The sequence below is a fragment of the Globicephala melas genome, chromosome 13 (assembly GCF_963455315.2).
Source record: "Globicephala melas chromosome 13, mGloMel1.2, whole genome shotgun sequence".
In the NCBI taxonomy this organism is placed as follows: Eukaryota; Metazoa; Chordata; class Mammalia; order Artiodactyla; family Delphinidae; genus Globicephala; species Globicephala melas.
In genome coordinates this window covers 12516254-12533394 of record NC_083326.1, presented here as the reverse complement: position 1 = coordinate 12533394, position 17141 = coordinate 12516254, and the positions used below count along the sequence as shown (strand labels likewise).

The 17141-nt window shown below is 35.3% G+C and overlaps 1 protein-coding gene across 6 annotated transcripts in view; it reads right to left on the bottom strand.

Moving 5' to 3' along the window:
- The window catches only part of WDR7 (WD repeat domain 7), a 374489-nt gene that overhangs the window by 298432 nt on the left and 58916 nt on the right, over positions 1–17141 (bottom strand). For all 6 annotated transcript variants that reach the window (XM_060310354.1, XM_060310358.1, XM_060310355.1 and 3 more), the window contains 2 exons: positions 10954–11149; positions 2973–3187 (listed from right to left, as the gene is read on the bottom strand). In XM_060310354.1, the coding sequence (XP_060166337.1) occupies positions 2973–3187; positions 10954–11149 (411 nt within the window). The remainder of the gene's footprint in view (positions 1–2972; positions 3188–10953; positions 11150–17141) is intronic.

The following is a 17141-nucleotide window of genomic DNA, read 5'->3' as shown; positions in this document are numbered from 1 at the left end:
ATTTGACTGTCAAGTCAGAACAATCAACTGTGAGAGGAATGAAGAAGAGGTGGGCAAAGAGGCTGAAGCAGAGGCTATCAGCACTTTCTGTTACACACGATCCAATTCAACAAATATTTATTGCACAGCTGCTACGAGATGTCATGGGGAAAACACAGAGATGAGATAAATAAGTCGTAATTCCTGTCTGCAAGAAGACTGGACTTCATAGAGTCACAGATGTACAAAACAAACTTACAGTTACCAAGGAGGAAAGGGGGGGGGATGAATTGGGAGACTGGGATTGACATATATACACTACTATATATAAAATAGATAACTAATAAGAACCTACTGCATAGCACAGGGAACTCTACTCAATACTCTGCAATGACCTATGTGGGAAAAGAATCTAAAAAAAGAGTGTAGGGCTTCCCTGGTGGTGCAGTGGTTGAGAGTCTGCTTGCCGATGCAGGGGACACGGGTTCGTGCCCCGGTCCGGGAGGAACCCACATGCCGCAGAGCGGCTGGGCCCATGAGCCTGCGCGTCCGGAGCCTGTGCTCCGCAACAGGAGAGGCCACAACAGTGAGAGGCCCGCGTACCACAAAAAAATAAAAAAATTAAAAAAGAGTGTATATATGTATAAATGATTCACTTTGCTGTACACCTGAAACTAACACAACATTGTAAATCAACTACACTCCAATAAAAATTAATTTAAAAAAAAAGAAGACTGGATTTCAGTAGGGAGAATTAGGTAAGTATATATGTTATTATAATACAAGGAGAAATATAAGATACATGTCGTAAGTGGAGTACACAGGGTTTTGAGTACACACACCTTCCAAAGATTAGATGCAATAATAAAGGATAATTCTACTTAACACCTTCTTGCTCTTCCAGTGAAAGAAAAAAAAAAATCACAGGACAGTAAATTATCTTTGCTTGTAAAGCTGTATATGTCTGGCATAATTAACCTAACTAACAATGTAAAATATTTGTTTCCAAATAGTCCAGTTGCTAACACTACTCTAACAAGGGAAACAAGGATACTTTATATAGAGTATTCCCATATGAGAGACCCATGAAAAAAAATCAGATCCAATACCCTAGAGTAAGTCCTGTACCACAGAGAGGCTCTTAGTTATGTTTGGTTACTTTTTTTTTAACTTTGCATGGGCTTCATTTCTCTTGAGGTTAGAAAGCCATCCAGAGGATGGCTCTTTAAATATTCCCCTCAGAAGGAGACTCTAAGTCAACATGAGAAAATAGTTAGAGAAATCCCTAATGGTCCAGCCAACATACATTTTTCATAAAGTGATTATCCTCCTGCAGCCTCAGCTTCCTAAGCCTTTTCCCCTCCTATAATTGTTTTCCTTGTAGGCCAGGCAACAATTACCACTGCTACAAGACTGAGGAGGTTCACGAGCAATATGTTTTACAATACATAAGTGTACTGTCCCTGATATCTGGTGCTTTTATCACTAATTGCACTATAAAATGTGCTATTAAAACAGGGACAAACAAGATTGTAAAAATCACATAATGGACCATGACCACTTACAAAAGCCATTCATAAATGTTACTGTACCACTTATCTTTCTTTAATTTTCTAGTTATATAATTATTTTTCCAAATTTTTACTTCTAGGGGATACCAACAAGAAAAAGAATAAATTTGCGAATTACAAAACATACATGCTTGCGCTTGAATGTAATGTTTTATAAGTTTGCTCAATATTAAAATTATATAGAACATCAGACAATGTGCTATGAACACTGAATTCCTAGGGAACATCCACATGACCTCTTCAAAGAAATTATAGGCATGGCAAATGCATTTAAGCCTGATTTCTATTCAAACTTTAGAGCATGGAACAGAAAGCACGAAAAAATATCACAGAAGGATTTCACAATTCTAATCTATGAAAATACAATATAACAAAGCCAATAGAACATTAATATTTGGGGGAAAGACAGAATGATCAAATATTACTGCCAATTACTGGAGGATATGGGTCAGTGGAGCTGCCTATAGTATTTCGTATGTCATTAGCACTCGCTAATTCATGGGCAAATTTTCAAGTTTGTAGATGACCCTTTCAACCTCTTTGTTATTTATTCCACATCTCATCATCTAAAAAATAGGAATCAGAAGAGAGAATGAAAATAAAGGTATTTGGTTACCCATTCATAATTCTAATGAATTCTAAGATGCAAGTAGGAATTTTAGTAGTGATTCAGATAAAATACTGGGATGGTCTCTAGGATTCATTTATCCATTACCAGAGACAAACTAGTTCTAATAATACCACAGAACACAAATACCACAAACAAAATAGTGACTAGTCTCTACAAAACTAAACACAAGTAGCCAATTAACGAAGTGGGGTTGACTGTTCTTCTTTTAGTAGGAAAATCTTCTGTTAACTGAAGAAGTAACAGATGCATTGATTTTAAGTGTCAGTAAGGAAAGTGTGATTGAGCTTCAGTCTTGCAGAGAAATGCCAGCACTTGTGCAACCTCACCATACTTACTCTCACATATTTTCTTAAATCTTTAAATGGCCCCACCTTAATAAAATCAGAACGTACTTTTAAAATAAAAGATAAGCCACAATTAGAAACATCCGAATTATGCCTAAATTGTTACTTTTTCCTCCTGAAGATATTAGCTCGTGCTCAACCTTTCTACAGGAAGACTGTCAGAAAGTCAGAAAGACAGATTATACATAAAACGTTTGCTCTAATTTCAGAAACTGAAGTCACTTAAGTCTGTTGTAATCATTTTAAAACAGTTTGAATGGTAAGAACAAGTCACTTTTTCAGACTGCCAAATACGTGAAATACTTAAAAACTGTGTTGGAAAACCTAAATAAAAACCAGAAGCTTATTTTTCACCCGTGTCATCTCCCAAAAATGATTCCCTAAGACATGCCAAAGCTGCATTATTAAATGAAGTTGAATGGACATGAGCCCACATACAAAACTTACTTTGTCAGATGCCTCAGAAGCCAAGAGGTTAGTCGCAAGAGTTTGTAGCTTATGATGGGCCATGTTTTTAAGAGCAGCAAGACTACGTCGTGTCATAGCTTGTTTTAAGTTGACTGCTGGGTGACTAAGTGAGTCAACGGCAGCGGGAGCTGCTTCATCACAAGCATTCAGTATCTCTACTGCTGTGATCCCCATCACACACCGGTCCAGTGCACCTGGAAGACATATATATTCACAATCATTACACAACTCTGGAAGACTCTAAGTCAATTTTTAGGAAAGGAAAATGCATGGACATTTTTAAATGTAGGAATATGTTTTATCAGTGCCTCCCAGAAACATTTTCTTGTTTATTTCCTTCCTCTAATGATCTTCCACATAGCATTACCTTAATCATTTCCTTTTCCGTAAGGCCCTACCACAACTTCCCAATAAACTCAAGTTCAGAGCCAAGATTTCAACAATTTCCTCCAGGCTTTTCTACTTTCTTTCCACTTCCAAGATGATCTCCTTGATCATGCCACATCATTAGTCTATTACAAACAGCAATTTCTATAATTTTACCTTCCTCTAAAACTATATGTCAATCTTATAGAATCACTTCAACACTAGTTGAATTCAACTCTCCACCTACTCTGCACCTTACAATGAAGATGGACATGAATGACGAACATACTAAAAGATCCACTTGAATTTCCTGACCACTGATCTTGGTGGGCCCTTAATAGTGACCACATTTCCACAGACCTTTCGTTTTCCTACTCTCCTAGTTCATTATTCCACTTTCTTTCTCTTCCAATCCCACCATTCCATTTCCTGCCCTCATCTGGATGAAAGTTTTGTTTCCTATTTCACAGAGAAAGAAGCAATTAAAAAAGAAGTTCCACAAACTCCCATTACCACATCTCCAGTCACATTACTCAATAATTATGAATGAACTATCCAGGCTCCTACCTAACACACCTGTGGCTTACACCCCATCCTTCTCTTGTCTGCCCAAAGACACCATGTCAACAATTCTCCTCTTTCTCTTCATCAGTTTTCCCTATCTACCAGATCATTCCCATCAGCTTATAAACATGCAATTATTTCACCTGTTTAAAACACACACACACACACACACACAGTTAAGCCAGGTGGGTTAACTAGGTATGTATCCCATTTTTCATAATCATACTCTAAAGAGCTGCCTATTTTTACCACCTCCAAATTTTTCTCCTCCCATCTTCCTTTGAACTTACTCAAATCAGATTTTACACCAAATGTGCACAGAACCTACTCTCCACATTGCTAAATCTAATAGCCAGTTCTCAGTCCTCATTTTACTATCATTTACTGTCAGCAGCTCTCGATCTTCCTCTCCACTCCTTGAAACACATTTTGTCACTTGGCTTCCAGGCAACCATATCCTTTATTTTCTTCTTTTTTCTGGCAGGTCCATTTTAGTCTCCTTTGCTGGTTTTTTACATCACAGAAGCACATTTAAACCCTGGAGTGCCCCAACCATTATCAACCTACATTCCCTTGGTGATATATCCAGTGTCATGACTTTACATATCTTCTATATGCTAAGATTTCCCACATTTGTACCACCCACTCTGACTTCCCTCCTTTGAACTACAGACTCGTATATACAGTTGACCCTCATATATACAGTTGACTCATATATACAGTTGTCCCTTGAATAACACAAGGATTAGGGGCAACCAACCTTCCATGCTGTTGAAAATCCACATGTAACTATATAGTCAGCTCACCGTATCCACAGTTATACCTGCAGATTCAACCAACTGCAGATCACGTAGTATTGTGGTATTTACTATAGAAAAAAATACCCAGGCAGTTCAAACCTGTGTTGTTCAAGCATCAACTGTACAATTTACAAATCAACATCTCTACTTGAATATCTAATATTCAACTCCACTTAATATATCCAAAATCGAATTCCTGATATTCCCAAACTCTACTCCTCCTTCTGGCTTCTCAATATCTTAAAATGAATTGCATCCTTCAAGTTTCTCATGATTGAAACCCTGGAGTCATCTTTGGCCCATCTCATTCTTTTATGCTCCTCATCCAACTATCAGCAAATCCTGCTGGTTCTACCTTCAAAATATACTCATACTTCAACCACTTTTCACCAGCTCCACTGCCATCACTCTAGTGTAATAATCCACCATTGTTTATTGCCTAGGGACAACAGCATACAAGCTAATCTCCCTGCTTCCACCCTAGAGCCACCTTTAGGCTATTCTGGAGAAAAGCAGGAAAATATAATCTATAATGAGGGGAAAAATAAAATCAATAAAAACCACTGAAACAGATCTTTTTTTTAAATTAGCAGACAAAACCATTAAAAGTTATTATAATTGTACTCCAGATGTTCAAAAAGTTTGAATAGAGAGACATGGGAGATATCCAAAATCAAACCTGTAGTTTTCAAAGATGAAAACTACAATGTCTGAGATGAAAAATACACTCAATGGGAACAAAAGCATATTAGACATTGTAGAAGAAAAGCTCAGTAAACTTGAAAACATAGACTAGAAATTATAAAATGAGACACAGAAAAAATAACATTAAAAATGAAAAAATAATCCTAGAGTTGTGGGCAATTTCAAGTAGCCTAGTAGGCATATAACTGGAGTCTCCAAAGAGAGAAAAGAGGGGGGATATCAAACATCAAAAACATATTTGAATAAATAATGGCCAAAAGCTTCCAAATTTGTTGAGAACTATACACCCACAGATCCAAGAAGTACAACAAACCTTAAGCACAAGAAACATGCAGAAAACTATAACTAAATGGCTCAAAACTAATAATAAAGAGAAAAACTTTTAAAAGTCAGAAAAAAACAGACAGCATATATAGAGGAACAAAGATAAGGATGACAGCAGATTTTTTTTTTTACTGGAAATAATACTAGCAAGAAGATAGTGGAATATTGAAAGGAAAAAAAAAACTATCCACCTAGAATTTTATACCCAGAAAAAAAAATCTTCAAAATGATGGTGAAATAAAAAATTTTTCAGATATACAGAAGCTGAAAGAATCACCCAGTCATGCACTACAAGAAATATTAAATATTAGGCAAAAAGGAAATCATTCCAGATGGAAATCTGGATCTACACAAAGCAATGAAGAGCAACAGAAATGGTAACTACAGGGGAAAATATGTAAAATTTTGTTTCTATATTCAAATTTCCTTAAAAGATAATATACTGTTTAAACAAATAAGCAAATAGAAAGAAATAATGTTCCAAATGAATGAAAACCATGAGCAACAATATGGGTGGTACAAAAGACAAGAAGTGGTAGACAGTGACCCAATTATTCTTGATTAGAACTATTCTTCACACAGAGTAACATGTCTGTGTAAAAGAACAGTAAGAGATAAGACAAAGGTAGGAGTGTACCATACTGTGGAGGGCCTTTTCTTAAAGGCTACGTGAACTAAAATTACTTACGTTTTTTTCATTAAGACAGTGGCATGAACCAAGTGTGATTGTTATTGTTTTATTTCCTATGATTAATTTGCCAACAGAGTACAGGATGGATTAGAAGGTAGAAATAGAGGACAGAGAAACCAATAAAAATAGCCTAGGTGTGAAAAAATATAGCCCTATATAAGAATAGTACACTGGAAAGAAAAAAGGGAGGGGAGGAGTACCTAATGGGAAGGACTTAGTAATTAACTGCACAGAGGACTTATGAGGAGGAAAGTAGAAAAGATAGTCATATTTCCACTCTAACAACCTCTTCCTTCAAAATTTCAAAGTGAATCCAAAGGGAGAAAAGAAACTGATTATACTTAGTTTTACTGAGATTTTAGAAAAGTACCTATTTTTTCTTAACCATTTCAGCCTTTGTGTCTTTGCCTATCCTATCTTATGTTATTGTTGTAATAGAATGAAAAACAAAAACATAGAAGATATAGAAAAGTTGATGATGTAATGCCATATGCTGTGAAACAGAAACATAAAATCAAATCTCTATTGTATTAAACCCTGCAGGCAAAAGGTCAAATATGTGAAGAAAATACTTGCTACTAAACCCTTTATTAATAAAAAAAGACTGGACTGAAGTACCACCTCCTGATTCTCTTTGGTTATTTTAGTAACAAAACCATCAATATAAATAAATCAAAATTAATTTTTTTTGATATCCATGCTTTATATATGTTGCTTTATACATGTTGTGCCAGTAGACAAATATACATTAGTTCATATTCTCTGTTATATTTTATTGGATAACTAAGTTTTAAAAAATGATTCAAACACATATTTCATGAAGTTATTGCAAAAACAGGAATATTTAAGAAAACTTGGAGGGACAGAAAATAATTGAAAAGAAAAAAGATAACAGAACAAAGTAAATTGGTTAAGACTTCATACACGAATTTCTAATAATATTTGGCAATCACTACTGGTGTTTGCATTTGTACAAGAACACCTAATAACTGTCCCTCTAGGAATAGGTATATGATGAATCACTTTTATTATGTAGCAAAGATGATAAAAATGTGCAGATAAGAATGGTGTTAAGGCTTGGAAATAGTCATATAAGAAGAACGTCTTGTAGCACCACTCATTACTTTAAAGCATGCCACTGTTTCCCAAACAGACAAGATTTTGACCTTGTCATAGGCCTGTGAGAACACCACTGCATGCTTACTGGGAACATCAAATGTGAAGAATGGAGAGTTGATCCCTACAGAACATAACTCCATGGAGAAGCAGCCACTATCTAGGTCAGTTGACCCACTTTTAATAAGTTCCTAAATAGGAGTCAAAAGGTCCAGCCAGCCAAATCTTGTTGCTAGTTGTTTGACTAATTTTCTAACTACCCAGAGACGTGAAAGAATAATAATTTCCATGGCCTCTACAACACTATTTAGCACTATTGCATATAATTAAGATGGTACAATAAAAGAACAAAAGACTCTGAACCTCTACCTCTGTAATTAAGTTTTATATTACTAGCTTCAACTTCATGTCATTAGGAAATAAACACTGAAAATAAAAACTACCCATTTGAAGGGAAAAACAACTAAAAGAAAATGCTGCATAAAAGCATAGTCAAGACATTTTTAAGTGTTTTTAAGCTAGAAACATCAGTATAATTCAAAATGGCAAACAGAAAACTGCACAAAATGCATGTGTAATTTTAATGTAATATGGCTTCACTTGTAAAAATACATTCCCAAAACACTAAGTAGAGGGGCAAAGTATCTTCTCAGAGTTTAAATACATTTCATACATCAAACCTTGGCCAAATCTGATTTATTTTGCTTCATTTTTTATTTATTTAATAAATAAATAATGTCAATACCTTCAGGATGTGCCTTACTGGCTCCTCAGGGACCTTTATATCACTAGCTAAAGCCTGAACAGCAAGAAGGAAAAAGAGTGTACACCTCCTATTATGGTTGAAGTCCAAAATTTATTCTGCTTCTCTATCTTTATCTTGATTTAAGAATGCCATTACTGACTGATCATTTACCAAAATCCTCCTGAAGGTCAGAAGATAATTGTTAAATTGCAATATTATGTATTGGGCTTAATTATAATAAACTGGTTATAAAAATAACATCCTCCAGTACACATACAGTCAGGAGCTATTTGTCATTTCCTACTAGGGAAACTACTGAAAAAGTAACTTTGTCTTCCAGTAAGGTCTCATTTGTAAAGAAGTTCATATTCTTTGTAGATGTATTTAAAGTATCTGAAGTAGTCAAGTATCATATATTTAAGCACCTAAGAAATTCAGGAAAATGATACTCTTCCTTTATCATATTAATTTAATGTTTTAAGTCCTACACATGTTTACCACACTCTTGTATTTAAAATATATCAATTGCTAATTTAATATGTATAGTATTTTAAAAGTGTTTTATAACTATCATCACTATAACTTACTTTCTTTAATACTAATTCTCATAGAAAATATTTCTTTGTAAGTAAGGTCATATCCCCAAGCTCAATAAAGTAACAAGCATATTTGTTAAATAACAATAATAGGAAATATACACATATGCAAGTATACACACGAACTTAAAGTACGCAAACATACATGGATACACATTTACATTACATCTACTATACACAAGGTAAATATTCTCTCATTTTATTCTCCCAGAAACACTATAAAATGGCAACTATTATTATCTTTATTTTACAGATGAGTAAATTGAGAGACTTGCCATAGATCACAGTGCTATCAAATGGTTGATCTTAAAGATATTTTTCTTTTTTGATGTAGACCATTTTTAAAGTCTTTATTGAATTTGTCACAATACTGTTTCTGCTTTATGTTTTGGTTCCTCAGCCATGAGGCATGTGGGATCCCAGCTTGCCGACCAGGGATGGAACCCACACCCCCTGCATTGGAAGGCGAAGTCTTAACCACTGGACCAACAAGGAAGGCCCTCAAATGGTTGATCTTAAATTCAAACCAAGGAGTCTGACTCCAGAGCCCAAGACAAACTCTGTATGTAGTTGACCTTGAACAACACAGGTGTGAACTGCACGGGTCCACATACACACAGATTTTTTTCAACAGTAAATACTACAGTACCACAAAATCCACGGTCATTTGAATCCAAGGATGGGAAATGTCGGCTATGGAGGAAACATGGGAATGGAGGGCCGCCTTTAAGTTACACACGGTTTTTCAACTATGCAGAAGGTGAGTGCCCTAACCCTCACATTGTTCAAGGGTCAACTGTATTTAGTTTGTAGGGTGGACCAAACCAGCAAACATGAAACAGTGCTGCTCAGCAGACAGGATGAAACAAAAAGGAACACAAAAGTAAGATACAAAATTATACACGTAATATGACAGCAATTCTCTTTTTAAAAATGCACAGAAATGAGACTAAAGAGAAATACGCCAAAATTCACCACTGAGTAATGGGATTTGAGTTCATCTTTCTTTTCTAACACTTTTGTGCTTTCAAAATTTGACAAAAAAGTAAGAAACTCAATCAGATGAGAAAAAGAAATGTTAAAAGCAAAGAAGTTTGACACTCTTCAAGAACGCTTCCTCTTGTCAAAATTGCCTACGTAGTACCAGATAAAATCAGAACTATAAATGAAAGATAGCTGAAGATTATGGCTACTTGCTCCAAAAAGACCTAGGAACACTCCCTCCTGCACCACAGCACAAGCAAAAAAATATATATACTCTGATTTCAAAGAGGACTATTTAAAAACAAAAATGAAAAAAGCTTCATGAAGAAAAAAATAGTAGAAATATTATATAGCACAATTAGGAATGTAAAGAAAGGTTTTAATCACTGATAGATGATGACTCAGGATAGTAAAACCAGAATAAGCTGTGTTTTTAAAAGCCCAAACTAATAAACATTTAGTTACATACTTTAAAATTTCTCAGGGAAAACCATAAGATTCTGTGTATAAATCTTATACATCATGGCCTATACCTTTAAGCTAAACATTACTTGTTCTGTATTATGCCACATACATAAAATTTCTGAACCTTGAAATTTTAAATGTTCTCTCTAGAACTTAAAACTTTCATTTCAATTACCTCCTTCTATTAACGGCCCTGTATGGTTTTTCTGCTTTTCAAATAGAAGATAATTTTATCTTTTTCCACTGTTTCTGAACTTGAGACAAAAATGGTTCCTTGATCTTACAATTTGCCCATGAATTATATAGAAATCACTTACTTGTCTGGTGTCTGCATGCCTGTCCTAATCTGTATACTGTCATCAACCACATTCCTCTAAAGATCAGTGAACTACTCTACAAGTGCTCCAGATAGTACAACAAATAAGAGGACATCTAAATACTTCTTTGTTGATAATGATAAGAACACTTATAAAAAGCAGTGGTGAGAAATAAAAGTAGCAAACTTTTGACATCTCAGGGGTTTTTTCCTCATATAAAAGATTTCTCATTTAGGAAGTCAAATATACTCATTTAATTTTCTAGTCTCTCTCAACATTTTTCTTACCGGTATCCATTTGCCAGACATACACGGAGCCGTCTGAACATCCCACTACTAGGTAATCGTCAGAAGGCCTCCACTTGATTACTTGAATGGGGAAAAGATGACGAGATGCCAGCATAATGCATTTTTTCTCTCGCAAACTTAGAAGTCCTACCGAGTGGTCACTGGCTACAGAGCAGATGCAGTGCTGCACTCTTGCCTGAAAAGAAGAATAAATCTTAATTACACTTAGATTAAATTCAGAAGAAAATGGACCTTGTCCTCAATTAAATCAAAATTAATTATACATTCACTGCTGCTGAAAACACTAACCACGACATTAGGATGTGTCAACAATTTTCTTCTTTTACATTATACATAAAACGCCTAGTTCAATCATCACAACACTTTGAAAAATACTAAATTAACACTAGATTAAAGAAGAGAAAGACGCCTAGGAAAATCTGCTGTTCAAATTTGAAGATGACCTTACTAAAAATAATTGCTATATATGAACAGGCAAAGCGGGAAAAAAATTGATCTGTTATTATGTGTTCCCTTTCCACTGTCTGAACTTCCCCGTGCTAGCAGCTAGAGCTGCTTTCTGCAGTGCTCCTTTCTGTTTGTGACTCTATCTTTTAGACCCATGCTCTTCCCTGCTCCTTTGCTCAAAAACAATACCCTCAAGGTCCCTCTGCCACAATCATTTCTTAAGAGCCACCGATAGTCTGTATCACCTGTAGATGTGTTTCACAGCTTCTGTCTCTAATGCCAGCAGGCACACCACCTCAGCTAACATACAAGAGCCCAATAAACATCCTGCTCTGTACTTCCTGCTCATCTCTAGTTTGCGCCCTTCCATTCCTTTTTAGAACAAGATGGAATATAATAGAAATAATCAAAGATGGTAAAGATTTTCACTAGCATCAGAGAACTGAATCCATAACCTAGAAAATTAAAAATTAACGTCTTTATAGGTTTGGAAGACAATTTACAAGCAACTTACGACTTTGTAGTGATTTATTAGACTGTGCTTCCGGATCACACTGAGGTGAAACCATATGAAAACAGCCATCTGAAGCTCCGTACTGTGTAAATTGTGGCTATTTACTGAGGATGAGGCCCACGGCACCACATACATATTATCCCTTCTGTGGGATCCAGAGGAGAAACTTCTCAAACGTCACCCAGCTGGGCTTTGCCTAAGCAGACGTTTTTTAGCTAAAGAATGATATATCTCCCTGATTGGTCCATCCCAATGGGAAACGTTGACAGGTATCAGATGAAAGAGAGTGGGGCGGGGTGGGGGGTGGGCGTGTGTGTGTGACCACATGTGCATGGGAAACACGTTACAGTTGTTTTTGTCCATAGAACTTCTAAGAAACTTTAACGTGCTAACATGAATATAATTTCATTTGACCATCATAATCCTTTTTTTTGTAACATCTTTATTGGCATATAATTGCTTTACAATGGTGTGTTAGTTGCTGCTGTATAACAAAGTGTATCAGCTACATATACATATATCCCCATATCTCCTCCCTCTTGCATCTCCCTCCCACCCTCCCTATCCCACCCCTGTTCTATGCGGCTGCTTCCCACTAGCTATCTATGTTACACTTGGTAGTGTATATATGTCGATGCTACTCTCTCACTTCGTCCCAGCTTACCCTTCCCCCTTCTCCGTGTCCTCAAGTCCATTCTCTACATCTGCATCTTTATTCCTGTCTAGGGCAGGACAGGAATAAAGACCATCATAATCTTATAAGACATAGTTTTTGAGGAACAGACTTTGGGGAAAGCTGCTACAATGGATTCCTTCAATGTTTTGGATACTAAGAAACTTAGGACTGAATTTTCTATCCATGACTGTGGGGTGCGTGGGCATACATTTCTGAATGTGGACTCTAGGTGGTCTTGTCTACTTTTTCTTTCATTTTCTCTTCACCATGATTTAGCTTTATTTTTAACTAACTGAATAACGTTTATTTTTGTAAACAACCTAAAATCAATTTTTGAATGAGGCAGAGCATTAATTTTAAAAAAGAGAGTCAGATTTAACTATTTACTTTGTTCTTAAATTCAGGTGTTTTAATCTTTGGTTCTGTTAGCTTGTACGTTTTCTTTCATAATGATTTAAAAACTATAATCAGCATAGTAGGTATTTATTAATTTTAAAAGTTAAGAAAACTAAGTTCAGGAAGATCATGTTATAAACTTTTACTAAAACAACATATAGAATTTTCTTAAGCATTTGTTAAGCTTATTTATTTCATGCTACCTGATAAGCATTCAATGGAAACATAAAACATGATTTCTTTCTTTAAAAAGACATTAAGGACTGAGGAGTAGCTGACTATGGCATGCAAAACTTTGCTTTGTAATTAAGCAATAAGTCAAAATAAAGTGGCAAACTACAAAAATATCACTTAAATATAGGCAATGTTAGAATAAAACATGGCAGAAATATAACATGATGCCTTTATTTTCAGTTATTATACTTCACACCACATAAAATACTTTTGAGTGGGCTTCTCTGGTGGCGCGGTGGTTAAGAATCCGCCTGCCAACGTTCAAGCCCTGGTCCGGGAAGATCCCACATGCCGCGGAGCAACTAAGCCCATGCCATGCGCCACAACTACTGAGGCTACACTTTAGAGCCTGAGAGCCACAACTACTGAGCCCGCGTGCCACAACTACTGAAGCCCGCGTGCCACAACTACTGAAGCCCACGCGCCTAGAGCCCGTGCTCCACAACAAGAGAAGCCACTGCAATGAGAAGCCTGCACACCTCTACGAAGAGTAGCCCACGCTCACTGCAACTAGAGAAAGCCCATGTGCAGCAACAAAGACCCAACACAGCCAAAAATAGATAAACAAAATAAATATTAAAATAAATAAAAATATTTTTGAGTTTCACCAGATGTACGTTGCTAAGCAAGGATAACAGACAGTCTAATACAATGGAGGCTTTGCATTTCTACAGATAATCATTAATACAGACTTTGTATTTATCACATACATCCATCACTCAATATACAAAAAAGGATGATTGCTACGTTAATGGTTAACTATTTTCTATTTTCCAACACGAGTCTGCTAAAAAATGGTCATTTTATTTATTTTTCTCATCAGAGAAATAAATCTAATAGTAATCTTTTTCTCTGTGTATGAGTCACTAAAAAGAATGAGTCCTAAACGGCATTCCTTTTCATCTATTCACATCTTTTAATCAGGCACTGATCTGCCACAGTACTCACCCCTGTCACTACTTTTGATTCTGCTACTATGACTCACAAGCTCTCTGAAATCTTTAAAATGAGTTAATCCTTAATTAATGCGGTAGACCTAACTAGCCGACTTGCCAGTCCCCAAGTTGACAATCATTTCATTAATGTTCACATAATTCTTGTCATTCCTTTTCATAGAGAAAACGAGGCATGAGTCAGGGTGAAGTTTGTTTGTTTTTAAAAGGTGATTTTTTACCAATCTTCTTCACTATGTTTGGTGTTTTTCAAATTATGTTCTGCTGGTAGATCACAACACCTGAGGTGACAACAAAACCACTGAGAAGCACTGACCCACGCGTTCTCTCTCTGCCAAATATCTCATACTGCAGTTTATAACCTACCAGAGAGAGGACTGCAGACTTAAGCAAACAAAAAAGGCTTCCCTATTCCCACCAGGAACTTGACCTCCGGCATCAACTCCTCATAAGTTTCGCCGTCTGAACTTTCACCCTTGCCATTTATATGAGGTGGATAATTTTTTAAAATTCAAGAAAATGCAATCCAACCTCATAAAAAGATTTAAAAGCTCTACTTCATGTTATCTCTCTTATTAGTAAAAACAAAGAACATACAAAGCTAATATTAAATAATATTATAGGGTGTATTTTAAAAAGTAGATTATGGGATGTAATTTTCTGAAGGAAAAAATGACTGAATTCCAAAAATTCTAGCTTTTCAGTCCCACATGATGCGTTCTCTTCTAACATATATATTTACATCAATATCTTTTAAAGAATAGTTCTGTTCTTCATTTGTATAGTGCAATAATGATGAAAACTGACAAATGACATGCCTCAACCGCAAAAAAAAGTTTGGCCCCAAACAAAAATGTTATACCTTCCATGTAAATGAAAATAAGCATCTGAAGAGTTAAGTCTAGCTTTACTGTAATGAACAACGGTCTGGAAATAGCCAAAATAATCAAGACTGAAAACAAACAAAAAAAATCAATATTACTAAGTCCAAGAAAGCACAGTTATTAGAGGTACTTAACTCACAAGAAAAGATGGTTCTCTGCTTTTTAAATATGGATTTAAATAAATCTAATTTTTCTTCTTTCAAGAAACTGCTAGTCCAACTCGTGTGAAGAAAACTGGCCTAGAGTGGAAATGGCCCAATACAGTAAATCCTCATTAATTTTGATTCCCCTAATTAATTCTGAGTTGATGGTTACCTTCACAGGCTCTGTGAAAACAAATTAATGGTATAAACAAAGCAAATGTCTAGCTTATTTAAATGTAAAAGGGAAAAAGACCATTCTCAAGCACCACTTTGGTATTAATTTTAATTCAAACAATGAACAGAGTAATGATAAATAATTCTCAGCTACCTGTTAAATGAAAGCACTTAAAAGATTTGCTGAAACACAATTAACTTGGTTTCTCCTTATCTGTGCTCAAAACTATTGAAGAAGCACTTCTTAAAGAATATTAGATAACACCAAACTCTCTTTGATTTAGATGCAGCATCCTCACAAATGAGTTGAATTAGCATAATTCTTTTATTATTAAATTCTAGACATCTTGGTTACTGAACACTTACTTCACCCACAATGACTGATTCTATAATTTGATTAATTCCATTCTACTTCGCTTTCTTCCATCTCAACCTGAAAAAGTTACCTAAACATGACGTAACATTGAGGATATTTTTATAAGACATTTAAATTGTGTAATTAGAATAATAATACAAGAAATAAAAAATGTGAACCTCATATCTTTAACTAAATTATCTGAAAAGTATTTATGTTCCAAACTTGTTCAATCACACACTTATTCATTTAAAAAACTCTGTAATACATTCTCACTATGTGTATATTTATACATTGTATATGTACTTTGTGCCAATATATCATGTACATTGCAAAACATGCACAGAATATATACTTTAAAAGGATGACTCAGTTTAAATAAACAAATTTAAGATAAAATGAAATATTTTCTTAAATGTCTTGCTAATGTTAATAACTTTATATTAGCATTAGCCAATACCTCAAAGCACTGTATCTTTAGAAAGTTTTCACTGTTAACAATAGTAGATGTAAACACATATTTTATATAATCATGAATTTTGTGGCTGCCTTCTTGCCAGATTGATCAAATGATCATTGTTTGAACCTCGTTACGTGGTTAATGAAAAGATATTTCATTTTCATCGGAAAGACTTCCATCACTATTTTCTCTGCCCATTTTGTGATGGTTAGGTTAAGACCTATACAGTATAATCTGCAACTCTCCGAAGCAAACATATTTTCATTGGAAGCACACCTGGTGAGGGCACTGAGGTCGCCCTCCTGGAGGTGGCAGGCCCACTCTTGGCCCAGGTGATATGTGCCCATCTGATGTATGAAGCAAGTGAGGCACCAACGTCCTTCCATCTAGTAAATGTTCATAAGCTCAATTTGTTAAGGTTTAAAAACAAAGAAAGAAGAGCTTTAATATTTTATTCCCAGGTCCCAGTTAACTGTCTCACAGATTCCACTTTAACACCCACTGCTATCAACTGACTTAAAGAGTGTAACATACATATACCATTAAAAACATTTTTTTGTTGTTATGGAACAGAACTTGTACAGCATGGATTGAGCATCTGATCAACTTGGTCAGTACTTTACAGGTGAAAATTATTCAAAATCATGTTCCAAACACTGTATTAGTTCTTCCCTAGAAGGAAAATGCACCAATGTTATCAAAAGGTAATTAAAAGCAGGAGAAATAAAAAGCAACAGAATATTTAACCATATTTAATATTTACTTTGATTTGGTGAAAAAATTAATTGGGGCAGGGAAAGTGAGGAAGATACCAGATCAAAACAAATACATTCCAAGACCAATTATTATTTTTCAAGCAATTCTGATCCTCAACCAAGTAAGCACTCACTGAATTTGCCAGTAAATAATCCTCACGGTACATTAGTGCTGA